Source organism: Palaemon carinicauda, chromosome 25, assembly GCF_036898095.1.
Source record: "Palaemon carinicauda isolate YSFRI2023 chromosome 25, ASM3689809v2, whole genome shotgun sequence".
Taxonomy (NCBI): domain Eukaryota; kingdom Metazoa; phylum Arthropoda; class Malacostraca; order Decapoda; family Palaemonidae; genus Palaemon; species Palaemon carinicauda.
The window spans coordinates 106,175,217-106,201,655 of record NC_090749.1 but is presented as its reverse complement, the minus strand read 5'-3'; the positions used below and the strand labels follow the sequence as shown (position 1 = coordinate 106,201,655).

The window sequence follows — 26,439 nt, the reverse complement described above, 5'->3', positions numbered from 1 at the left end:
TATGGATAACCTGATTACTAATAAACACAGAGATAAAAGGAAGTTATCCTTAGAATTTTTTTGATAGAGAGAGAGAGAGAGAGAGAGAGAGAGAGAGAGAGAGAGAGAGAGAGAGAGAGAGAGAGAGAGAGAGAGAGAGAGACAGAGAGAGAGACAGAGAGATGTGTAATGCCTGCAATGCAGTCAAGAGGTTAATTCTTTTAAATATTTCATTTGGGTTTAAACGTTAAGTATATATATATATATATATATATATATATATATATATATATATATATATAATATATATATATATATATATATATATACACTATTAATGCTTGCTCTCATATCCATGTTGGTCGTTTTCTGTCTCTGAGTGTTATTCCCCTCATTATTTTGTGCATAGCTCTCAGAGTTGTAACTAGCTTATGTTCCAAGGCTTTAGTAAGGGTACTCTAACGGCATTTAAGAAAGGGAAATGGACAGGACATGTAATGAGAATGGGAGACAATAGATGGATATGCAGAATAACAGAATGGGTCCATAGAGATTGAAAACGCAGGGCAAGGAAGAGAAGACGATAGATTGATGAACTAGGGAAATTTGCGGGTGTGTACTGGAATAGAAAGATCATAAACAGACGCGAGTGAGAGGACATGTCTGAGGCCATTCTCTCTCTCTCTCTCTCTCTCTCTCTCTCTCTCTCTCTCTCTCTCTCTCTCTCTCTCTCTCTCTCTCAATACCAGAATAATCAATGTTTTGAAACCAATTGCAAAGAAATAAACAAAGTAAATGGTTTCCTATTGAGTGATCAAAAGCGCGTAAATAGTATTTTATAAACTTTAAATGATTAAGTTTATTTTGAAAATGCACAATTTAAAACGTTAATATATAAATGTATGCGATTTATGAGTCATTGGAAAGCTGCAATGCGCATGTGCACGTTCTTTTGTTCCTTGTCAATTGACTCTGCACGGATCTCTTAAAAGGAATCTAGACCGCGTTTAGGAGTCCAATTTAGGTCCTGTTTCTTAGTACTTGTTTGCGCTGTTTTGAGCGAGTTGGTCTTAGTTGATTTAAATAAATAGAATTAATTGATGAGAGAGAGAGAGAGAGAGAGAGAGAGAGAGAGAGAGAGAGAGAGAGAGAGAGAGAGAGAGACTTAATACGTGTTTTCGCTTGAGCATCAGTTACTATAATTTTGTGGTTGTAAAGCGGGGTTTACACGAGCGAGCAGCTCGTCGAGCCTGGCTCGACAACCCTGTGTTTGAAATGATGTTCGACCGTGTAAACGGGCTATTTGGTTGTCGAGCGCGCTCGTCGAACGGCTCGATGAAAGTCAGGCTCATCTTGACTTTTGTGGGCGGAGCTACATTGTTTGACGAGCGGTGTCGAGCATCGAACCTCAGTTCAGTGTTGCCGTTTCATGGGATTACTCCCTAAATCTAGGGAGAAAATGAGGCTTCTAGGGAGTAGTTGTGGGGTAAGATTTTTTTGTGGGATTTTTTGTGGACTAATAAATAATTTTAGTAAGTTTTAGTTCTATTGATATTAGCAAATGTAAAATATATTTCCAAAAAAATTCATTTTGGGTAGGGAAGTATAGTTTGGAATTGTTACTACCATGAGAAAGTTATATTTATTAATCTTATACTACTTATTTATTTTTGTCTGATTCTCTTTTTGGTGTGTATGACCACTTATTCCACGATAATACGAATGATACATCGGCAGAAATATTCCCTTCTTTCCCGTTCCCCATCGCTTTTCTTTTGGTTTGAGTTAAATACGCTCTTAATAGGATTATCTCGATAATTGCGACGCTCCCAGATTGAAAAAAAAAGTCTGGTCAGTTTACCTATCTTCATAATCTTCAGTGTTGTTGTTAACGAATGTCTATCTGTCAACGAATTCAAAATATGTAGGAAATAATCCATCGATATACCACTCTATAAAAGAAATCTCCTCTCTCTCTCTCTCTCTCTCTCTCTCTCTCTCTCTCTCTCTCTCTCTCTCTCTCTCTCTCTCTCTCTCTCTCTCTCTATATATATATATATATATATATATATATACATATATATATGTATATATATATATATATATATATATATATATATATATATATATATATGTATATATATATATATATATATACATACATACATACATACATACACAGTCTGCAGAAGGGGATTCAACAAAAGCTCGCTGCAAGATTTGTACTGGCTCTGTCTTCCAAGCACATATCAAGTCTATTGTTGGTCACAAAGAAAGTAATAATAATAATAATAATAATAATAATAATAATAATAATAATGTTTATTGGACAAAAAATATTTACATTCAAAGATTTACAAAAAGAAAAAAAAAAGACTCAGTCCAAGCCCATGTGGAGCAGAGCTCTTCGGGCAATAATACAGCAAAACAATATTATCAATTAAGTAAAAATAAAAGATAAAGTAAATATGGATATAGATATACAAAATGTACGCATACATATACATAATCATATGTATACAAATAGATACATATAAATGAGAATCTTAGCCTAAAAACAAATGGAAATGCATATTCATATGATAAAGAAAGATGGTATATGAAAGCTAATGGTATATACATTGAAAAATTGTAGATATTAAGCAAAAAACTCAGTAAAAGAACTAGTTTTACAAATAAAAAAAATATTCTAAACAATGAAACATACTTGCGTTGTGGTTAGGTAGGCAAGTATAAATATTTATTAATAAAGCTTAATACCCAGATAACAGGAGATTAAAAGTAAAAAGCATTCTGAATTAGTGAAGGTGTATCTGTCACTCTACATCTTACTGCCAGCAAAACCTCTGAAGTGCTTCCCATAGCGTTAGGGTTCATTATTCGTGAGTCACATAATTGGTTTTCGAATAGTCCCAAACGTATTCAGAAATATAATGAAATCTACCAGACTCTCGAGAGTAAAACCCCAAAAAGATACCAGGGATGTCAGGAACTCGTTGGTTAGCGCGGTTAGAGGCTATGGGTGTTATTATTGACCAATAGGATGCACTGAGACTTCATTTTCAGGTAGCAGCATCTACAGAACGTTGTCACATGGCACAAGTATTGAGAGATGCTTATAAAGACCCTCATAATGAACTATTTTTCGTGTTTGTTAGGAAGGTGTTGAAGGAAGTAGTCGGGGTAAATAAGCTCTTCCAAGCTAAAAGGGCTGATGTTACGAAATTAACTCAAGATTTATTGAACATGTATAGAAATATATTGCAAATAATTGTAGAGCCTACTCATCTTGCAAAGTGTCCAGTTGAACAACTTACTGGGCTAAATTTTTTAGATTATATGATGCCGGTGTCTTATTAATTTTGGATTTGAGTTTAGAACAGCTGCATTAAAATGTTCTCTTAAAGAAACTCAAAATTACGCATGTTAAAGAACAATGCAGAACTTTTGTGGTAGAGTTGATTAAAGAAATACCAAGGGGACTACCTGAAAATATCGAGTACTTATTAATGTTGGGAAAACTACACCCTGAACATGCTACCTCTCAGAGCAAAGATAACATATCTAGATCAGCTCCAAAGTCAACTTTTAATGATATGGACCAAGTTGAGAATGAAGGCTTTATGCTTCGAAGAATGGCCTCATGATTGCATGAAAGATGTTTTTTTTTTTTTTTTCATTCTGGGTATTAGTTAACGAAAAGATAAATTCAATAGGCCAGAAACGATTTCCTAATATTTCATTCTTGGCTTTAGCACTTCTTTCACTGCCATTCTCTAATGCCTCGGTCGAGAGGATATTTTTTCAAATGAACGTAGTACATAGTAAGTTGAGGAACCGCCTAGTTGTATGGAGCGTTGAGGCAATTTTGTTAATAAGGCATGGCTTAAAGCTCCAAAATGAAACTTGTATAACTTATGAGCCACCTATTGATATGGTAAAAAATTTGCTAAGGATGTAATTGAATACTAGGAATGTAACAGTGATTTGCTGGCTTTAGCACATGAGGACGAAGAGGAATATTAATGTCAATTTGTTGTGTTTAGGCTTTCAAGCTATTATTGATTAATGCTTTTCTTCGTGCACATGTTAATTCTCATTGTCTCAATTTCTAAGGAATATTTATTTCTATCCAAGGATTATTGTAATTGTCACTCTACAGCCTTTGTTGGCCAGTAGGCCTATTGTATATTTTCAAAATAAAGCAGGAAATTCAAAAACTTATCTTAGTTATACATCTTTTGAAAATACAGAGCACATAGATTTCCTATTACTGAATGATGTATTCAAGGGAAATCGAATTTACAGTAAATTTGAAAAAAGAATTGTTCATGGGATATTTTGTGGGAGCCTGAAAATAATTTGTGGGAATCTGTGGGATTTTTGAGTCCCATTTGTGGGATTTCCTTCTTGACAAAACGGCAACACTGCCTCAGTTGTTATTCAAACCTGCTAGAGGAAACATCATCAAAGAAATGCATAATTGCTGCCATTAATGAAAGTAAGAATGAGAAGGAAGTCGTACTTGATTTCATACATGCATATCGAGCTCATCTAACTTTATGGAAAGTTAAATCAAAAGACTATTCCAATAAAGTAACCAGAAACGAAGGAATAGCGGACACTCGGTCTTTCATGTGGAGTTATGGCCTTCCTCATAGTAATGAAAGGGCTGACACGATTCGGTAGATCAATGTACGTGTCTTCATCCATACGCAAATAATTGCGCCAGTCATCAGGCTCTAATTTTAAAGCAACAAGCAAGTTGGTATATGAAAATTGCTCTCTTTTGATCTTTTTTTTTTCCTTCTTAGTGCCACTGTAAAAGCAATGGCTATCAAATCGTCCTGGTCGAGGGACATGTTGACGTTGTTTTAGCACGAGGCACACTGAGGCTCGATGTACTGTCTGAAAGCTCTTCGAGCCGTTCTACAAGTAGGTTCGACAACCGGGCTCGACGAGCTGCTCGGCCGTGTAAACCCCGCTTAAGACTATGCCATGAGAGAGAGAGAGAGAGAGAGAGAGAGAGAGAGAGAGAGAGAGAGAGAGAGAGAGAGAGAGAGAGAGAGAGAGTTAATACGTGTTTTCCCCATTTTGGAATAGGCTTGAGCATCAGTTACTATAATTTTGTGGTTGTAGGACTATGCTATGAGAGAGAGAGAGAGAGAGAGAGAGAGAGAGAGAGAGAGAGAGAGAGAGAGAGAGAGAGAGAGAGAGAATTACTGTTTGTTTTATACGTCTCTCTCTCTCTCTCTCTCTCTCTCTCTCTCTCTCTCTCTCTCTCTCTCTCTCTCTGAGAGAGAGAATTACTGGGTGCTACTATAGCGTGAGGTCTACCACACTATAGCGTGAGATCTACCTCCCGTTAGTACTATAGCGTGAGGTCTACTGCTGATTTATCCGTCCCTCATAGATAAAACACATTTCATACATTTGTTTAAGCAACAAACACTTAATTTAAACATATCTTAGAAATACCTGAAATAGTTAATTGGATTTCTAATTACATTAAAAAAATGAATAAAAGTAAAAATAAACATGTTATCATATATTTCTATACATTTATTCTAGCGATACACTCTTCGTACATCAAACATGTTATCATATATTTCCGTACATTTATCCTAGCGATACACACTTCGTACATATTCTAAGAATGACACAAATAGGTCATTGGATTTTCTTCTCATCTCCTTCCAGCAAAAAGTGATCAAGATGAGACTGGAACAGCTGACGACCAACAGAATCATCGTTTTAGCGTCCTTATGTAGGAGTATGCTTGTTTGCTTACTGTAGATTATAGCCAATAGTTCTCGTTGGCATGGGCCATTCCCTTGGTCGACCAGTAGCAAGATTTAGGAGCTCCATTTGCTTCCTTTTATATGGGCAGTTCACGTGGACAGGTCACGTTTTTTATGGTTAGGTGCGGGGCTCTGGTCACGCGGCAGACCTCACCCTCTACCTGGGTAGGCGTCATATGGCGGTAGACCTCACACTATAGTAGCACCGAATTACTGTTTGTTTTATACGTCTCTCTCTCTCTCTCTCCTCTCTCTCTCTCTCTCCTCTCTCTCTCTCTCTCTCTCTCTCTCTCGATTGATAGATAGATAGGTTTATAGTTATACTGATAGATAGATAGTTAAATAGATAGGTAAATAACCCCTCCATACTGGAAAGACCAAGTTCCTACCGGAAGAAAACAAAAGACGGAAGCCCAATCCGCCATCTATTGACTTCACAGATTCGTCGTTTGTTTACCGAAAAGGGTTGGGCAGACTCCGCTCTCAACCTACGGAGAAATTATGTGACATTTTTTGACATTTCGTTATATTAGAGACTCGTTACCGTAACGTAAGTGCTATTTAAGTGACGCATTAATGCCCGTGTGTTACCGGGAAGTGTTTGAAGTGTGTGTGTGTAATCGGTGAATACGAAAATAGTGATTTTTCCCATTTCCGTTTTTCTAGGGGGGTCATCCGGATGTGTGTAATTTATGATAGGCCTCCATATTCTTCCGTAGGTTGTGGTTATTGTATAGATACTTCTATAAACTGTTGTCCTGTAAATATATATATAGCGTAGGTTAGATTGACTCGCTGTAGGTTAAGGTAGATTAACTTGATCGTTGAGTAGGCCAGTAGGTGGTATTTATTTACCCTTTCACCGTTTTATTTACGATGAAGGTTTAGCTTAGTTGTGGGTTAGCTTGTAATTTTGGGTTGGTTAAAGTTTTGTCCTGTAAATGTATAGTGTAGGTTAGATTGACCTACCGTAGTTTAAGGTAGTTTAAGCTGCTGTAAGGCTAGTAGGTGGTATTCATTTACCCTTTCACCGTTCTATTTACGATGAATTTTTTAGCCTAGTTTGGGGTTGTTTTACCCCCCAGCTGTAATTAATATGAAATTATAGTTACAGCCTGAAAAACATTCTGAATTGAAAAAGTTTTTCCTATTGTAAGTAATGTGTTTTCACTGAATTTGACCGTCATTTCAACAGCAAATAAACCGGAAATCCATTAGACCGTTTTAGATTGGGTCTTTTTTTTTTTAGAAATCTAATAGTTTTTGCTCGGCTGCGCAATTGATTCGCTTGGAGAAAGCAAAAACATCAAGCTTCTATGTACTGGCAATCGGTACATGCTGAGCTGCGCACTCTAACCCCATTGATTATTGTTTCTTAGATAATTAAGTTTCAATTTGCAGGGAAAATAAGTGTCATTTTCGAAGAAGACGGACATTTTTCAATAGGTATAACCTGTTTTTTAGTTGAAAAGCTTTTTCCCGTCCGTAACTATGATAAAGCTGTGATTAAGGACAATTGGTTACCGATCTACTTTAGGGTAGAGTAAATAGTAAAGTTTTATTATAATACAATATCCCTGATGAAGAGAATAAGGTGTTCATGGTGTATTTATAGGTACTCTGAATAATTCTGATGATAATACTTGATGGAAATCCATATTTTTCAAATTATGTATATAAAAATTGTAAAATTCATTACTGATAACCACGTTTTTAAACTGAAACAAACATTATTTTCCCCACGTAATCTAACATAATTCGTATCTTTATCTACCAAGGGGTGAGGGGGTACACCCCCTTAGCTTACCCCAAGACAAGTCATAACCCTGTGTTTACTCCCCAATTGGCTTCCCATCTGAAACTAGACTTTTCGTACGTATTTCCTAGTTTAACACGTCTTTTAAACTCGGCATTCCGTCACCAGAAAATGGGAAGTGTATCCTTGTTTTTGTTCTTGACGCAAGAGATTTTAAGAGCAATAAACTGCGGCATTTCTAAAATATGTTTTTCCATCTTATATCATCACCAAAACTGTTCGAAACACCTTTAGGCACTCCAGTAACACTTTTATTTCCTCCAAAACAGATATTGTCAATTGTTTTATATGATATTCGTAAGTACATGTTGCCCAAATGAGTATACTGTAGGGTATTAAAGTAGAAATATTTTGAGCCTGTCATAGGAGGAGGACAACCTAGTATTAGAAGGGACGGATCTCGTATCGTAGATGTGGATGTAGGAGACTGGTCAAGAAAAAGTCACGGGACTGTAAACAATCTCTGATTGGAGATTAGAAATAGTTGCCAGTGCTAATAATACAGAAATTAGGAAATGCGAGTCAGTCATTTTACGAACTGTTTTAAGGAGCTCCTCGTTTCATGGGAGGAGATCAGAGCACAACTTACCCATGTATAGAATGGTTAGAGTAAAAAAGGGGGAACATTGAAAAAAAGTATAATTATCTGGGTTATTAGTGTTGCTGACTTTAGGTTTAAATCTATTTTATAATTTTCAGAATCCTAACTGATATTATTCTTCACCCGTTTAGCATCACAGTATTAGTAAACTTCGATCCCTCACATTCTCCCACAATTCATCGGGACTGACCTTACAAACTTACCTAGGAACCAATGTTTTTAATCGTAATGTATCAGAGTACCTGAATGGCGCATGAGTAAAAATTTACCGAAGGAGATTCTTAATTAACAGAAGTTGTCGGTGTTTAGTGTGGTTATTACATCCTTGCGTTGTTAACAATGAAGGGCAAGGCTGGGATTAACCAAAAGCTTGCTGTATGCAAATTTTGGTAGATACAGTTCTTGCTCTTTTACTGGCACTAGTTGTAAACACTTAAACCTCACATATCCCTCACAGGATGCGGTGTGACCTTACTCAACCTTTGAATCTCTCTACCCACCTTAAACTGACCTTGGATGTTGTGCCCTTACTCGTCATACAGATGGCTTTGTTATTTCCGGTACGCTTCACACGAAACTAAGGAGACGTCTGACAGATGTACGTTGCAGCTGGTAATCTGTTTGGCAAAAGGGAAACTGTTGGTGATGCTGTCTGTAAAACAAAGTTGCTGATCTTGTAAACATGTGATTCAAAGCATTTTTCTTAATTTTATCAAGTCCTGTAATGAATATTATTATTATTTGATAGCAGCACTTCATAATATTAATGAAAATGCTTATGAACACTTGTTTAGAACCTCAGTGACTTTGTTTTACAGGCAGCATCGCCGGCAGTTTCTCTTTTGCTGAGCAGCGTCACTTGCTACATTGCATAGCTTTCAGACGTCTCCTTAGCATTCAGTGAAGTGTACTGGTATTGTTAAAGCCAACTGTATATCATAACTAATAAATCCGGTAGCAGATTAAAGAAATAACCAATTTTCTCAGCATGGTAAATTGCAAAACCTCATTGAGTTCTCTTGATGTATTGTCGTCCTGAACCTCTCTGTGGTATCGTTGGCCTCTGCTTAGTCAGGTGACGATTACCAAATAAAGGTTGTATTATGATGTATCTCATTATCTTTCTTAGTCAGGTGACGATTACCAAATAAAGGTTGTATTATGATGTATCTCATTATCTTTCTTGCCAGGGAAGCTCGAATAGACAGACTTTAGAGGCAGGGTTTTTTATATAAAGCATATTGAATTAAGAGTTGTTTTTTTATGGAATATTTTCTTGTATTTTAATTTATTTAGAATTCAGCAAAAATAAAATGTAGGTGATACATATATTATTATTATTTTGTTCCGTAAATGGAATACAAACCACGCTATTTAATAGGGTATTACTTTCGGCGTAGCTGAAATGACGAGCCATTAAAATTTAACGAGGGTTTACTACCCACACCGGGTAGGGGAGGGGAGCTTGCTACCCCCCCCCCCCCCCCCCACCCTTATACCAACCTGTGCTTGAGCTCACTTTGCTCTCGGCTCGGATGGTAGTCGGACGTGTCCGCTTTCATCCTCGCCACTCATTGGCAGCCATTATGGTTTTCTTTTGCTTTCTCTTTTTGACAGGTTTGTGTGTGAAGTTGGCCTCTGCTATTATGCGCATCTGCCCTGGATTACCCGACCGCCCCTGCGGAACATTCATGTCGGCGGTCAAGACAGAACCTCACACCCTTTGTCCTTATTGTAGAGGTCAACGGTGTGATAGTGATAATAAGTGTGGCGAGTGTAGGGAGTGGTCTACCTCCCAGTGGGAGAGGTTTTCTCGGCGAAGTAAGAAGTCCAGACGGGATATTTCTCCTTCGAAGGTTTCATTGAAAGGAGAAAAACCCAAAGGCCTCTTCTTCCTTTGCTCAGACCTCCACCGAAGCTCCCACTCGGTCGGTCTCTTTCGAGAGACCGTCGAGTGGTAGCGTAGAGCATTGTACTGTTTTCCAAGCTCACTAACCCATTTACAGCTTTGGTCTTCCTTGGGGCTCGAGGGTTCGCCCTCCAAGGAAGCCTTACTTGACTACATCCGATTGAGTGCCGCTGTCAAGCAATCGCCGCCTCCGGCAGAGGTTGATCCTCTGTCGATTGTCGACGTTGTGGTGTCAGAGGTATCCAATGCTGTATCTCCTACTACCTCTGACTCTTCAAACCCCACAGTAGATGAAGGCTTAGTTTCTCCCGTTCCTGTTCAACCAACGAGGGAGAAACTAAGTCCAACAGTCTCTCCTGCTAGTGTTTCTCCCCCTCGGGGGAGTTCACTTGCAGAGACTCCTCTTCAGAGGACTGCAGAAGGTCAGCTTGCTGATCCAATGGCCCCCAGAGGGTGTATCCGTCGCAAGGCTCGCCTTCCTCTTCGCCAGAGAGGCCTTCCTTCACCTGCGGTGAGGAGGCGCCTCTTTGGTTCTACATCTTCGTCGCAGTCCACCGTAGAGGAGCCTCTTCAGCGATCACCGACTGTTCCTGCTCTGGTCCTGGACCTCTCAGTGGATCGTTCGCGATCCCCTTCGGTGGAAGGTCGACCTTCCACCTGTCAGACCTGCCGTCACCGTTCCTGAGGGCTGATGCGCGCTATGCGCTGACGAATCCTGACCTTCACGCTCGTCAGGCATCTAACCCTAATACGGGGCATCAAGGGCGTATGCGCCATCGCACGCATACTTCCCTCACGCGCTATGCTAATAATGAGCGTACGCGCCCACGTTCTTCTGCGCGCCAGGCTTTGCCTGAGCTAGCGCGCCCACGCCCAGCTACGCGCCATCCCTCACCTGTGCGCCATCAACCTCCTGCGCTCCAGCAAGCTCCTGCGCGCCAGCGCTCTCCTACGCGTCAGCGCTCTCCTGTACGCCAGCATTCTCCTGCACGTCAGCGGTCTCCTGCGCGCCCACGATCTTCAGAGCTGGGCGCTGTTGGGAAGTCGACTGTGACTTCTCCCACGCGCCAGCGCTCGCCATCGCGCCGACACGCGCAGTCTCCTACACATGCCCACGAGGTTACGCGCGCCCACGCTCATCCTCTCCTGCAGTTGCGCGACATCATGCTGACGCGCGCCCACGTGCACAGGCTTCAACTGCGCGCCCCGCGCGCCAGGGGTATCTCTCCTGCGCGCGCGCCCTACGACTTCTGCTGGGGCGCGCGAACTCTCGTCCGCGCTCCCGCGTGTTCAACGCCATAATCGTGTGCTCCCACACGCGTGCGAACATTCTCCCGCGCGCCATCAGTCTCCCGCGCGCCCTCGCAATCGCACGCACGCGCCCACATGCGCATCGGCAGTCTCCCGCGCGCGCCATCAGTCTCCCGCGTGCAACCCCTGGTATTCTCCATCGCTCAAGCACCATTACGCGCCCCTGCGCGAGTATCAATACCCTCCCGTGCGTGAGGCTGCTGGAGAACGCACGGCAAGGTCGCCATCGTCGCATTCCCCTCCCCGCAAACGCACAACTTCTCTAATTTGTATTTTTCCTAACTATACAAACCTTAGCTATTTAATAAAACTTGCCTGCCAGCCCTATCCCCATTGAAGTCCTACCTCCAAGCAAAGTGAGCTCAAGCATAGGTGTGTGTGAGGGGGGAGGGGGGGGGTAGCAAGCTACCCTCCCCTACCCCCGCCAACTAGCGGTGTGGGTAGTAAACCCTCGTTAAAATTTAATGGCTCGTCGTTTCAGCTACGCTGAAAGTAATACCCCTATTAAATAGATAAGGTTTGTATAGTTAGGAAAATTACAAATTATCTACGAATTTGTCATATTTTTATTATTATTTTTAAATGCTAAGCTACAACCCTAATTGGAAAAGCAGGATGCTATAAGCCCATGAAAAATAAAATATGTCAAAAACAGTAACAACACCAAAATAAATATTTCCTATATAAACATTAAAAACTTCAACAAAATAAGAGGAAGAGAAACTAGGTAGAACACTGTGCCCGAGTGTATCCTCAAGCAAGAGAACTCTAACCCAAGACAGTGGAAGACCATGATACAGAGGCTGTAGCACTACCCAAGACTAGAGAACAACGGTTTGATTTTAGAGTGTCCCTCTCCTAGAAGAGCTGTAATGAATAGGCCAGACTATTCGTTGTCTATGTAGGCAAAGGGAAAGAACCGTAACCAGAGAGAAGGATCCAATGTAATACTGTCTGGCCAGTCAAAGGCCCCCCTAACTCTCTCAAAGAAGTAAGAAGAGAAAGGTCTTTTCTTCTAAATTAAAAGTAAAATGATCAAATGAAATAACGAAGCTTTCCTTAAGATCTCAAATGTCCAATACACGTCTTGAAATCGGTCACATTACTTTCCCAGCTTCGATCTCACTCGACTACTCCATTCGGCGTTTGATCGTTATTCTAGTAAGGATCCGTTGATGCGTCTTCTTTTTATGCAGCCTTAGACTGTAGAAAATTTAATTCATCTTTCCAATGGGATTTTTAGTTTCTACCTTTGTTCCTCTGTTAGTGCCACTAGAAAACGTCGGCACGAGTAGGCTTTCATGTGATGCCATTGCTCGCCACGTGCAAGTCACAAGCCTGAAACAGATGTTATCACGGCTAGGATCACAGGACCGTTCGAATATTCATCACATGGAACAAATCACTGCTCAGACAATTTTCCGTTACTAAAACTGTAATGCACCTACATGTACATAATGATGTTTACTAGATGAACGGACGTATTAACCACAAGCTCATGTGTGACGTAACCACACGTCAGGGAAGGCTCCTGTTGTCATGGTTATGCTGCCTGTTAAACAGCTGCTTAGCTTGTAAACACGTGCTCAAAAACATTTATTCAAGTTTTCTTAGTGCTATAAGAATCAGTACGTTGTCAAATAATTAAAAATGTTCCACTAACAGTGTTGCCAACAGTTTCTCTTTTGCTAAACACACCATTAACTGCAACATCATACAACTGTCAGATGTCTCATAAGCCTCCTGTAAAGTGTACCAAAATTAATGGAGCCAGGTGTACAAGGTCTTCCAGAATGAATTGAGAAGACCCAGGTGCCAGTTGAGATAATTTGATTGTAATTATTCAATGAGAATAGTCTGTCATCTTGCATGTTGGTGTATTCCTGCTGCAAGCTGTAAAATGGTCTTTTGTGCTTGGTAACAAGGTGTTTGAGTGATGGCAGGTCCCGCTCACCTGCAGTAATTGTTTATTCGACGGTGGACGAGTTATTGTTATCGTTAGTCGTGGATGTTCAGTATGTCAAGGATATAAGGGTAACAATTTATGAAATTCCCTTGTGGTTGTCTTGAGGAAGTCTGTATGATTGCATAAGATGAGCTTCGTACTGTATATACTTTTGATTACTGTACAGTACTACTATTCATAGGGTTTATTAACCCCATTCTGTACAGTATGGCACCACATAGATACCTTATTTCATGTTAGTCTTGATTTCTTAATGTGAACGTCCCACGTCGGATCAGACTACCACCTCTTTATCTTTCTGTTCTCGCCCTCCATCTCGTTCTTGAACCTGAGAAGAATTGTCTTCCAGGTTATATCCAATGAGTTTTCCCTCCCTCTGTAGAACGCAGCCTTCCGTTTCCTATGGCATGGTCGAAGCACCGGGAGAAGCTTTGTGAGGGATGCAACCTCGTTTGCTCGTTTCTCTTGACGAAACGACAGCTCGTACACGCGTTACTCTGCCACTTCGGTCGTGCCCGCCTCCCAAAGGTTGTAGGGGTGTCCGATCCCGGAACTTCCTTCTCCCTTAGTTTCTCTTGATGAAACAGCAGCTCGTACATGCTTTTATCTGTCCCTTCGGTCGTGTCTTCTTCCATCTCCCTTCAACTCATGCTGCCATATTTTGCCGTGCGCTGAACTCTGGCTCCGGGCTGTGTCTGCCAATGTATCTCTATCACAGGCTGTCTGCCAATGTATCTCTATCACAGGCTGTATAGAAAGTAGCTGTAGTCAGTCAGATCAGCTTCTGCTGATGATCAGAGTAGGTTAATGTCAGGGGAAGTGGCGATACCCTGCCGCAAAGATACTACTTTGTTACCAAGCTTCAGAACCTATAGTACAATATTGCTTTAGAATTTCATTTTGATACAGTCTCTCTCTCTCTCTCTCTCTCTCTCTCTCTCTCTCTCTCTCTCTCTCTCTCTCTCTCTCTCTCTCTCTCTCTCTCTCTCTCTCTCTTTTCATAGAGTTACTTATAGAAATCAGGCCTATTGGAAGAGTTAAGAATTCTTGCCTAAGCAATCAAGTCTGGTTACCTTTATATACCGTATTCATTTTCGAATTTGCGTCCTCTCACGTATAGAGGTGAACACGCTTTCTCTAGAATCACGCCTCTCATCTGTTTCGTGCAATCTCCACTTAGATCTGTTTCTTTGATTTGGTCCTTCTGATGACCATAGGCTTGCATGTAGCGTCGGGCGAAAGAATGCAGAAGTGAACTTTATCTAATGCTAAAACTGTTGGAATTAGGAAAGGGTATCGGCGAGGGAAACAGACAACTAACTGAAAGGGCAATTGAGAGATAAGGAGAGCGTCGAGATGATATCGCGACGCGACCAGAGAACTTACTGAGGACCAAGACCCAAGCTAGCAGGCTGCCTGACACGGGCCTAGCCTCAGGGCACATATCCTACCACCTGAGGTTAGACCTCACAGAAAACGGAAGTAGGGTAAACTACACAAAACTCTGGTCGGATTAGAGGAGATTCCAGGTAATTCTTAAGAAAGTAGTTCTCGGTAAGTATGTTAGGAAAAATACAAATTACTTAAAATTTGTGATTTTATTCATAGTGGATGTAGGAAATTACATGGGTTGTATCTTTGCAGTTAGTGAATGAAAAAGTACCTTCCTGTGATTGCTTTTGATGTTGAAAAATCCACATAGCATTTGGGAATGTAGCGAATGTAGTTGGTGTTTGTTGATTGGGTGATGAGAACTGGGAGCCAGAAGGAATAGAAAGGATTTATTATGGAAAGGAGAGAGAAAATGAACGTGACGTCTCAAATTCCTGTGTCCGAGAATTTAACGTCTGTTGCGAAAACACACGACCCAAAGGAACGTGTCTTTTGTATTGCTAACAATTTCATATAATTCTTGCTTATGTTTATTCTAAAATATTGTAGTTCCAGGTTTATACTAGAAAAAAACACACTAAATATCAAGGAAATGATAGACAATTAATACCAAAACAAAAACAGCTGAAACGGCCGGAGTCTCGACAACACGATAAACCTGCTGACTTTCACACATCCTGTAACCGAACACTAGAATAACACGAGGAATTGTGTTTGTCTCGGTAATAACCGATTCCTTGAGTTGATGATGAGTTTAAGTGAAACGTCTAGAACGCAGGAATTGTTCGTTTCGAGTGATAACTGATTTGTTTTCGGACCGTCGTGATGAACGAGTAAGTAGACGAGCGCATGTTTATTTTATATTTCCTTTAACATCATAAGTATCAAATTGTTTTATTGGTGGAAGGGCCCTTTTTATACAACGGTGAGGGGACGGTTAGTTGTTTATTAAGCCGGTGGGAACATGGCCGACAGAATTACCGAGTGACGGAAGATGAGGCAAACTGTCGCCAAACATTCCTTGGGGCAGGACTTCCTTGGAAGTAGGTTAGGAAAGGCAGCAGATGGCAGTTTTGTCCCGCTCGTAACCATCGGGAATGTGGTGTAGGGTTACATTTATATCTGCATGGTGTTCCTCTGCTTGGGGTCGCGGGTTCCTTGTGCCGTGCCGTTTTCCTGTTTTTTTCGTAGTTATTTCTGCATGCTGTTCATTTGCATAATTTCAATTTTCATTCATTTTATGCTGAATTTTTTATATATATTTCTAACTGGGCATATATCCTAATCATTTTGCTGCTTGCTTCATCTTACGTGGACAGAAATAATGATCGCTAACAATCCCTCGAGTGTGACTTGGCCTCTTAGCAGGGTTAGCTTTGCAATGTGGGTTTTCTCAGCCTTCCCTAACCTTAGCTTTAAGTTTGAACCTTCTATAGATATATATACATAGGCTAAGTCATGCCTGTAATTCTACCAAGGTAATTATTAGTTTTAAGTATAACATTACGTATTTGAAACGTTAGGTGCAACATTTCTTCTAAGTACGGTAGGTCCTGGGGTCACTGCCGAGATCGGTTCCTACGACGTACGAGTTTTGGTGTAAGTCTGGACGTGCTTGAAGAGTGTACTGTGCGTAACCGCCTAAGTAACTCTCCTATGCTAATGAAGTATTACAATTAAAGTATAGTAAATACATATAAGCACAATTTATGATATGGAAACATATACAGTAATGGATGTAATTATAGAATGATAAAATGAAATGGTAATACTAAAAATATACTTTTCCGTCATGGGACCTGCGTTGTTTAATGATGCACCTTTGGAACTTAGTTTATAGGGATTGTTACATTGCCAACCGAGTCTAATATAGCAGGCATTTCATAGACGGCGACAGAGTTATTGATATAACCTTTAATTTGTGATTTTGGGACCATGATTCCATACTTAATTTCATACACAAACAAATTTTCGAAATATGTCAAGTAAATTTAGGCTAAGAAACGGAAATAGTAAAGTCATAGTATAGCATTTAGTATTTTTTATTCAATCAGACTCAATCTTGTGGTGATGAATGTTAGTAGTGACAGTGCATAGAGAAACGTGGTGCAGTTATCCCCCGGGGTAGGTTGCTGAGTTTACATGTCTTCCATATTTCCTTATAAAACTAGAGAAGACTCGTTTGGAAACGTTATAAATCGGTTTGAGTGTAAACTGCAATGTGATATCTTCGATGCTTAGCAGGGACGTCCCTTGAATGGCAGACCAAATTGGGATACGTTCAACGGCTGATTCGGCTTCGTAATTATGTACTGTACTGTATAGAAGAAGGTCCCCAACTTACAATCATTCGGAGATACAAACACAAATACAACTGAAGATGATAAAGATAAGATAAATAAATACTATAATAAAACAATATTATTTCCTTTAATACAGTAAGCAAAATGACATATTTGTAATAACCTGATATCTATTTCATATGAAACCCGATTATTTCTTGACTTTCGTAGCCGGAAATCATAGGCGTGTGAGCTAGGTGAAGCCTCCCTTATGCACAAATTTAACCAAATTCGACTTATAAACAGCTTCTTCGAACCTATCAACCCTTTTACCCTCAGTCTATTTGGAACTTTCCAACCCTTAACCCCCAGGCATTTTCTTTTTCAAGCACATTTTGCAATACATATTGTTTAAATTGCTCTAACAGCCTTAATTTTCATCATAGAAATAGAGAGGTCAGGTTGGTCTCATTCTCTTGGAAAATGCCTGAAGTTTCTCATAAAGTTATTAAAAATATGCAAAAAAAAATTTAAATAGCATTTTTTGGCAAGGACGTACCAGTACGTCCATGGGGGTAAAGGGATGAGTTTTGTGAAACGTACCAGTACGTCCATTGGGGGTAAAAGGGTAAAGTTTGTAAGTTAAGGAGCTTATGTAGCAGGAAATATAAAGTTATAAAAATAATTCATCTCTCAGATCCTTTATTTATACGTACTGTATGCTGGAAGTGCGTACCTGTGTTTACGGTACAGTAGTTTAAAGCCAAAATTAATTCTATGGCTTGGTTTTATCAATACACAGGTATACAAAATTTTAATATTCATTTTCCCTTTAGCTATCCCATCATCTATTAGAGAAATCTTAGCCAATCTTTCTTTACAATAATGATTAAATGGCAGAACAAGGTTAGAAATGAAACTATAAGAGAGATTACTCGAGTGCCATATGTGGATGAGATCATGATAAGGAGTAGATGGAAATGGTTTAGGCATGCTCTTCGTATTCCCCAAGAGGGATTAGTTCACCAAACTTTTAATTGGGCTCCATAAGGCACTAGAAGAATTGGAAGGCCCAGACCTACAGGGCTGAGGTCTATGAATGGAGAAGTATTGAATTAAAAGCTCAAGATAGAGATGACTGGCGAAATCTAACCGAGGCCCTTTGCGTCAATAGGGGTACAGGAGATGATGATGATGAATTATAACCTAAGAATGATGCAGAAATCGTAGCCACAGTGTCGTGTCAGATTTAGAGAGAGTTGAATACGGATGAATGCAAACCTTGCATGGCTTTAGATGTGCATTTACCAAGTAGAGCTCGGCAGTTTTTCCGACAGTAGCGTAGTGTTGAGCTACTGTGCATTGCCCCCTTACTGACCTAATTTCTCTCCTTATATTTATAGTTCATATTGTCAGAGGACAGCTTTTTAATCATTGTGCATTTTGCAGATGTATAGACGTTTAGTGGCGTTTATCATAGGCTAGAAATTACAGTTGTCCCTTGATATCTGTTTACATAATTCGCAGGAGACTAATCAGGTAAGATTTGCCAGTAATAACGTTTCTAGGACATATACAAAAGGTTATTATTTAGTGTTATAAGGAAATAGTGATAGGGTCTCTGTTACCTAAGCCCATACGAATTTCAAAGCCCGACCCAACGTTAAATCGCCATTTGACATCAAATATGTTAGAATGTCGGAATGTCCAGAATGTCGGAACCCTTAGCGTACCTTAATACGAATTCGGGGTCGGCCATTAAAGATGCCAATATAAGCCGATCATTCCACACCTCGTCAAAAGAACGGCCCTTGCACAACCTCACACTGTCAAATAATCCATTGCCTTTCAGCGTCAGGATGGCCGCTGAACGCGTCACGATCTCGGACGCCCTGAGCAATGTGGACGTCCTGGACGACCTGCCGCTCCCGGACCAGCAGCCCGTCATCGAGGCGCAGGCCTGCTCCGTCGTGTACACGGCCAACTTCGACACCAACTTCGAGGATCGGATGGCCTACGTCACCGGAGTGGCCAAGTACATGGAAGAGGCCGCTACGCATGCTGAACTGGTAAGATATAGAAAATTCTTAGTAATACTCTCGGGTAAAGACAACTCGCTCAGTTCATTTTAGTATTGTTAACTTCAAAGTTAAAACTCGTCACAAAGGCTTTCCTTTTAAACATGTTGACGTGTCTCATTTCGTAATTCATATATGCTGTTTAATTTAGCGTTACTGGTCTTGAAAATGTTTATACTTTTTATTCATTCACATGTATACAGTACAGTAGTTTCTTTTAATTTACTTTCTCCACTTGGATACTACTGTACCTCTGTTGGGAGCCCTATGGCTTATAGCACTCTGCCTTTCTAACCAGGGTTGAAGCTTAGATAGTAATTTTGATAACATTCATTTCAAAATTATAATGATACTTTTTAGAATATTATAGTAAAGTACTTCAGATAAACTTTGATTTTAAGAAACTCGTATAATAAATCATGATTCCAGCTCAAGTAGTAGTACTTTTTGGGGGGGAATTTTGTAAGGTAATAAAGAATTATATATGTTTAAATGGCTTCTTTCCCCCTTTAATTAGAAGAATTGTAAGACCTGTGTATTTAGAGAAAGGGGGAAGGTTCTCCAAGAAGCTAAAGAATTATTTTGTAAATGATTTTTAAGTCCACAATAAGTCCCCTTTTTGTCTCCCTAAAGTAACGGTGGTATTTTTATGAATAGAACTTACCTGGCAGTTATATATACATAGCTAATTATCTCTATTTCGGCAGAATTTTTTCTAAAACTAGGCAACCGCCTTGTGGTGGTTGGGTGGTAACACCCGTTAAAGGGTGGTAGGAGGAATCATTCCCGTTTTCTGTTCTTCAGTTCATCTCTGCCGGCCGGATCGATAACACGTTGGTCCGTCATTAAGAGTTTTTTTCTTCGCTTTCCCTGCTCGGTGTACCAGTCTGCTTTTTTTGGTGAAGTACTCTGATTTGGGGTTTTGGCGATCGTTGTATTTTGTTTTCTCTTAGCTTTTTTTTTTTTTTTTGCTGTTTTTCATTATGAGGGAAAAGAGTCATTACCGTATCTGTGCGAATGAGGAATGTAAGGTGAGACTACCCAAAATGGCGGTTGATCCTCACACTGTTTGTTCTCATTGTAGGGGTTTTGTTTGTGCCCTTGATAATAGGTGCGGGGAATGTAAGGTTTTGGATGAGAAAGATTGGTTAATTATGAAGCGCTATGTGCGTAAGCTAGAGCTCGATAGAGTTAGGAGAGCTTCTAGGTCTAAGTCTAAGTCTGTTAGTGGTAAGGAAGACGAACTTAGCGTAGATTTATCTATTGATCCTATTATTGATTCCTCTTTGGAAGTTGATCCTTCCCTTGAGGTAGTAACTCCTGCACCTCCTACAGGTTCCGTATCTACGGATGACCCTCGGTACGCTAGCCTGGCGGCCGAGTTGAAGGCCATTAAAGAACAGCTGGAGGCCTTTAAAGGTAAGGAAAGTGAAAGTGCTTGTGTTAGTGCAGTGGAGGTGGCGACCGACCGAATCTGTCATACCCCTAGGCCTAGACCTCTACCAAGCTCCCAGGACCAAGGGAGAAGGTACGTCGATGACCGAAAGGGGGTGAGAGGTACGTACCCTCGGTCGGCCGTCGCCTCAGACAGTCCTGTTGTCTATTCCCAGGCTGCTCTTGACCGTCACGGGAAAGACGAGTCGGATGTGTTGTTTTCTTCTCCGAATTCGTCCAGACGTAAATGGAAGTATGAAGCTTCAAGACCTACTAAGAGGAGATGGAACCGCGACGAACGGTCTCGTTCTTTCTCTCCCGGTTCTAGCAGTTATGAACCTTGTCCGTCGGAGGATGATTTCGACTCCGTGCCTGTGAAAAGGACGAAGCCTGCTGCCGAAGATACGAGTGTTATTCGTCAGCCCCCCCCTTCGGATCCGCAAGACCCAGCTGATGTTGCTAAATCCTTTATGTCTGTCATGCAGGAACAACTTTTGACTTTAGTACAAGCCTTTAGCCGCCCTCACGCCCAGTCTGACAGACGTAAAGACGACTCGTTGCCGATTAAGAAGTCTGCTTCTAAGAGAGAACGGAGTTCTTCTTTAAAGAGAACTTCTCCCTCTCTACGCCAGGATGAGGAATGTGTGCTTGCGCCAGGCGATACTTCTTCGCGATACCAGGGCGATACGTTTTCTCGTTCTCGATACCGGGACGATACCTTATCGAACGAAGCTGCTTCTCGTTCTCGATACCAAGACGATACCGCCTCCCGTTCGCTTCGACACGACGATACCTCCTCTCGTTCGCTTCGCCACGACGATGCCGCCTCTCGTTCACGACGCCACGACGATACCGCCTCTCATTCTCGCCGCCACGACGATACCGCCTCTCATTCTCGCCGCCATGACGATACCGCCTCTCGCTCTCGACGACAGAACGACTCTGCCTCTCGTTCTCGGTCCCAGGGCGATACCACCCTGCCTCTTCGGGACGATACTGCCTCTCGTTCCAAGGATTCTTCTAGCGCGGGACTCCAGGATGCAACCCGTCTTTTGCAGGATGATGCCTTTGATTTGCCCTTGTCGGGTTCTAAGGATTCTTCTCTTTCGAAGGATATTGCAGATGTGGATCAGGCCCTCGAGGATGTTTCTGATGACGATGATAATCCTGCCGATGCTGTGGGAGATTACAAAGTTCTCTCTCGCTCCCTTCTTGAACTTTTTGGAGAGGAATTCCAACCTGCTGCCCCTCAATCTCCTCAGTCCCAATTTAACAGAAAGAAGGCCAAGAAACAGTCGGCCTTCATCAAGATGAAGCTGTCTATCTCCGCAAAGAAGGCTCTCACGAAGATTGATGACTGGATGATGGAGCGGAGACAAACAGTTAAGACTTCCTTCTCGTTTCCACCAGCTCGTCTTGCTTCAAGAGCGGGTATGTGGTATGCAACTGGAGAACCTTTGGGTCTGGGAGTGCCTTCCTCCTCCAAGGGTGACTTCTCTGGTTTAGTGGACTCTGCTAGAAGGCATGCTCTCAACTCAGCCAAGGTCATGTGGTCAATGTCGGAGCTGGATCATCTCGTCAAAGGTATTTTTAGAGCCTTTGAGGTTTTTAGTTTCCTAGACTGGTCGCTTGGGACTCTCGCAAGGAAAACTGAACAGATGGATGGATCTAGGGACCTTACGAGCATTATGTCCTGTATGGATAAGGCCCTCAGAGATGGGGCGAATGAGTTGGCTGCTCTGTTCTCAGCTGGGGTCCTAAAGAAGAGAGCTCTGCTTTGCTCTTTTGCTTCTAGGTCTGTTACCAATGCTCAAAAGTCTGAGCTTCTTTACGCCCCCCTCTCTCAACATCTTTTTCCCGAGTCTCTGGTTAATGACATTACGCGTTCTCTGGCCCAAAAAGCCACCCAAGACCTTTTATCTCGTTCTGCTCGTAAGCCCTTTGCAGCCCCTCCTTCTTCTTTGAAACGGGAGGAAAGGAGATTCCAGCAGCCCTTTCGGGGCAGGACTACTTCAAGATCAGATTTTAGAGGGAGAAGGCAAGATTCAGGACCAAGATCTACCAGGGGTTCTTTCAGACCTCGCTCCAGGAAATGAAGTTCGTCTCCTCCAGACGGTAGGCGCAAGACTGTCAGGTTTTTGGCAGTCCTGGAAGAGGAGAGGGGCGGACACCTGGTCCCTCTCAGTCATCAAGGAAGGATACAAGATCCCCTTTCTGAAAAAACCTCCTCTCGCAGATGCTCCGCTGGCCTTAGTAGCCCGGTACTCAGATCCTGGGAAACAGAAGGCTCTAGTAGACCTTGTCAACCAAATGCTAGACAAGGGGGCGATAGAACCGGTTCGGGATCTAGTCTCCCCAGGCTTTTACAATCGCCTGTTTCTGGTCCCCAAGAACTCGGGCGGATGGAGACCCGTCCTGGATGTCAGCGCGCTCAACGTATTTGTGGAGAAGACAAAGTTCTCCATGGAGACGACTCAGTCGGTGCTGGCGTCAGTACGTCCAGGGGACTGGATGGTGTCCCTCGACTTGCAGGACGCATATTTCCATGTCCCCATCCATCCGACTTCGAGGAAGTACCTGAGGTTTGTAATGGAGGGCAAGTGCTTCCAATTCAGAGCTCTTTGCTTCGGTCTCAGCACGGCTCCTCAAGTCTTCACCAGGGTAATGGCGAATGTGTCAGGTTGGCTGCATCAGGAAGGGATAAGGATATCCTTCTATCTGGACGATTGGCTGATTCGTTCACGATCGAGGGAGAAATGTCTGGAGGATTTACGGAAGACTTTTATGATGGCTCAGGATCTAGGCCTGGTCATCAACAGGGAGAAGTCTCAGATCAGACCGAATCAGACTATTCTCTATTTGGGGATAGTTCTGAATTCAGTTCTTTTTCGGGCTTCTCCCTCTCAGGAAAGACAGGCCAAGTGTCTCGTAAAAGTCAGAACTTTCCTGGACAAGAAGAGATGCACAGCGAAGGAGTGGATGAGTTTGCTGGGGACTCTGTCCTCCCTCGAACTGTTTGTCTCTCTGGGGAGACTCCACCTAAGGCCTCTTCAGCACTTTCTTTCGAAGACATGGAACAGAAAGATGCAGGAAGACTCCTTTTCCTTCCCCATTCCAATAGAAGTCAAGACTCTTCTGAAGTGGTGGCTGGACCCAACCTTGTTAGGGGAAGGGATCTCCTTACACAAGAAGAACCCAGACCTAGTGTTGTTTTCAGACGCATCAGAGTCAGGCTGGGGGGCAACACTAGAAAGCAAGGTCTCAGGCTATTGGGAAGGAATTCAGCTGGGATGGCACATCAACAACAAGGAGCTGATGGCCATTTTTCTGGGGCTAAAGGCCTTCAAGGACTTGGTGTCTGGGAAGATTGTGGAGGTCAACTCAGACAACACCACAGCTCTTGCTTACATCAGGAAGCAAGGAGGGACTCACTCTCTGTCTCTCTTCGAGACAGCAAGAGAGCTCCTTCTTTGGGCGAAGGAGAACAGGATAAGCCTGCTGACGAGGTTTGTTCAGGGACAGAAGAATGTGAGGGCGGACATGCTCAGCAGGAAAGGGCAGGTCCTTCCCACAGAATGGACCCTCAACCAACAGGTCTGTCAGAGTCTCTGGAGGCTGTGGGGGAGACCCCTCATCGATCTTTTCGCCTCCAATTTATCCAAGAGGATCCCCATCTATTGCTCCCTAGTTCCGGACAGAGAGGCAATAGCAGTAGACGCCTTTTTGATGGATTGGACGGGGATGGACACTTATGCTTTTCCCCCGTTCAAGATCATCAATCTGGTAGTCAGGAAATTCGCCCTCCTCGATTCGGGACGGATGATCCTGATAGCTCCGTTCTGGCCGATGAGGGAATGGTTCACGGAGGTGGTGGACTTGTTGATGGACTTTCCAAGAAGCCTCCCTGCAAGTCCAAATCTGCTCAGACAACCCCACTTCGAGAGATATCATCAAAACCCCCTCGCTCTCAATCTGACTGCCTTCAGACTATCGAGAAGCTCGTCAGATCGAGAGGCTTTTCAGCGCAAGCTGCGAAAGCTATCGCCAGAGCGAGGAGGGTCTCTTCGCAGAGGGTCTACCAGTCCAAGTGGGAGACTTTTAGGGCTTGGTGTAGGAAGCACAAGATTTCCTCATCCACTACCTCTGTGAGCCAGATTGCGGATTTCTTGTTGTACCTCAGACAGGACGCTAAGCTAGCTGTGTCCACTATCAAAGGGTACAAAAGTATGCTCTCTTCCGTCTGTCGGCATAGAGGCTTGGACTTGTCTCGCGACAAGGACTTACATGACCTCTTGAAGTCTTTTGAGACGACCAAGCAGACCCAGTTAAAGCCCCCTTCTTGGAACCTTGATGTAGTTCTTAAATTTCTGTGCACCAAGAGATTTGAGCCCATCTCACAGGCTCCCCTTAGGGAGGTTACCAAGAAGACCCTCTTTCTTTTGGCCTTAGCAACAGCTAAAAGAGTTAGTGAAGTCCATGCAATTGAAAAACAGGTAGGCTTCAATCTGAATGGGGCAGTTTGTGCCTTGAGATTAGACTTTCTCGCTAAGAACGAGAACCCTTCTAAGCCCTGGCCGAGGACCTTTGAGGTTCCTAACTTGACCAACCTAGTGGGTCAAGAGCAAGAGAGGCTGCTCTGTCCAGTACGAGCCCTCAAGACCTACTTGTCTCGCACAAAAAGTGTGAGAGGCTCTTCTAGCTCCCTGTGGTGTTCTGTGAAAGATCCTCAAAAGCCCCTTTCCAAGAACGCTTTATCCTTTTTCCTGAGGGAAGTGATAAGAGAAGCGCATCTCTTGTGTGAGGAGGAACACTTCGGACTTTTAAAAGTGCAAGCCCACGAAGTGAGGGCCATTGCGACCTCGCTTGCTTACCGCAAGAACATGTCGCTCCGTCAAATTATGGATGCGACATTCTGGAGGAGCAACTCTGTGTTCGCCTCTCATTACCTCAGAGAGGTGAGGGTGGATTATGAGAAATGTTATACCTTGGGACCATACGTAGCTACGGCTTCTGTATTAGGCAAAGGAGTTACTACCTCCCCTCAACCTTAGTTTTGTTTACTTGTGCATAGGTTGGTGTATTTTTTATTGGTTGTCTGAGGACTTCGACTTGTGTACAGTCACCTCAGTCTAGTTAGATCATTTTTATCTACTTTGCAAATGTTAGGTGGTTGGTTTGGTAAAGTTGCGGTTTTTTATTTTGGGCAATAGGTAGTCCTGAAGTCTAGTCAGATTGTTGGTCTCACCCCGTTGACAGACTCGATTGAGTGTTTTCAGCACTGCAGGTCACATCCTGGCTGACACTCCTAAGGGAAAGCGACTCAAGAGGCAGGAACCTTTGAAGTCAGCTACCTTAGCAGGTAAGGAATCAAGGTGTTTATTTATCCTACAACTTTTTTGGTTGTTTCCCCAACGATGTTACTGTCTATCACCCTCCTCCAAGTGTGTTAATCAGCTATGTATATATAACTGCCAGGTAAGTTCTATTCATAAAAATGGAGTTTTTATGATAAAACAAAGTTTTGTGAATACTTACCTGGCAGTTATATATACATTCGAAGGCCCACCCACCTCCCCTCAGGAGACAGGTCGGGCATAGATGAACTGAAGAACAGAAAACGGGAATGATTCCTCCTACCACCCTTTAACGGGTGTTACCACCCAACCACCACAAGGCGGTTGCCTAGTTTTAGAAAAAATTCTGCCGAAATAGAGATAATTAGCTATGTATATATAACTGCCAGGTAAGTATTCACAAAACTTTGTTTTATCATAAAAACTCCATATTTTCTTGTTCTTACTCTGTTTTCACATCCAATTTCCTCATTCGTTCATTGTCTTGTGCCGAATTGACCTGCGATCTTATTTCCC

The 26,439-nt window shown here is 42.2% G+C and overlaps 2 protein-coding genes across 2 annotated transcripts in view; both read left to right on the top strand.

The window, feature by feature from the left end:
* The window catches only part of LOC137618818 (uncharacterized), a 413,063-nt gene that overhangs the window by 70,201 nt on the left and 316,423 nt on the right, over positions 1-26,439 (top strand). The window lies entirely within an intron of this gene.
* Positions 1-26,439, top strand: part of Cyfip (Cytoplasmic FMR1-interacting protein Sra-1) — a 128,246-nt gene that overhangs the window by 9,633 nt on the left and 92,174 nt on the right. Inside the window, 1 exon segment of the mRNA XM_068349023.1 lies at positions 18,910-19,126. Within this exon segment, the coding sequence (XP_068205124.1) occupies positions 18,910-19,126 (217 nt within the window).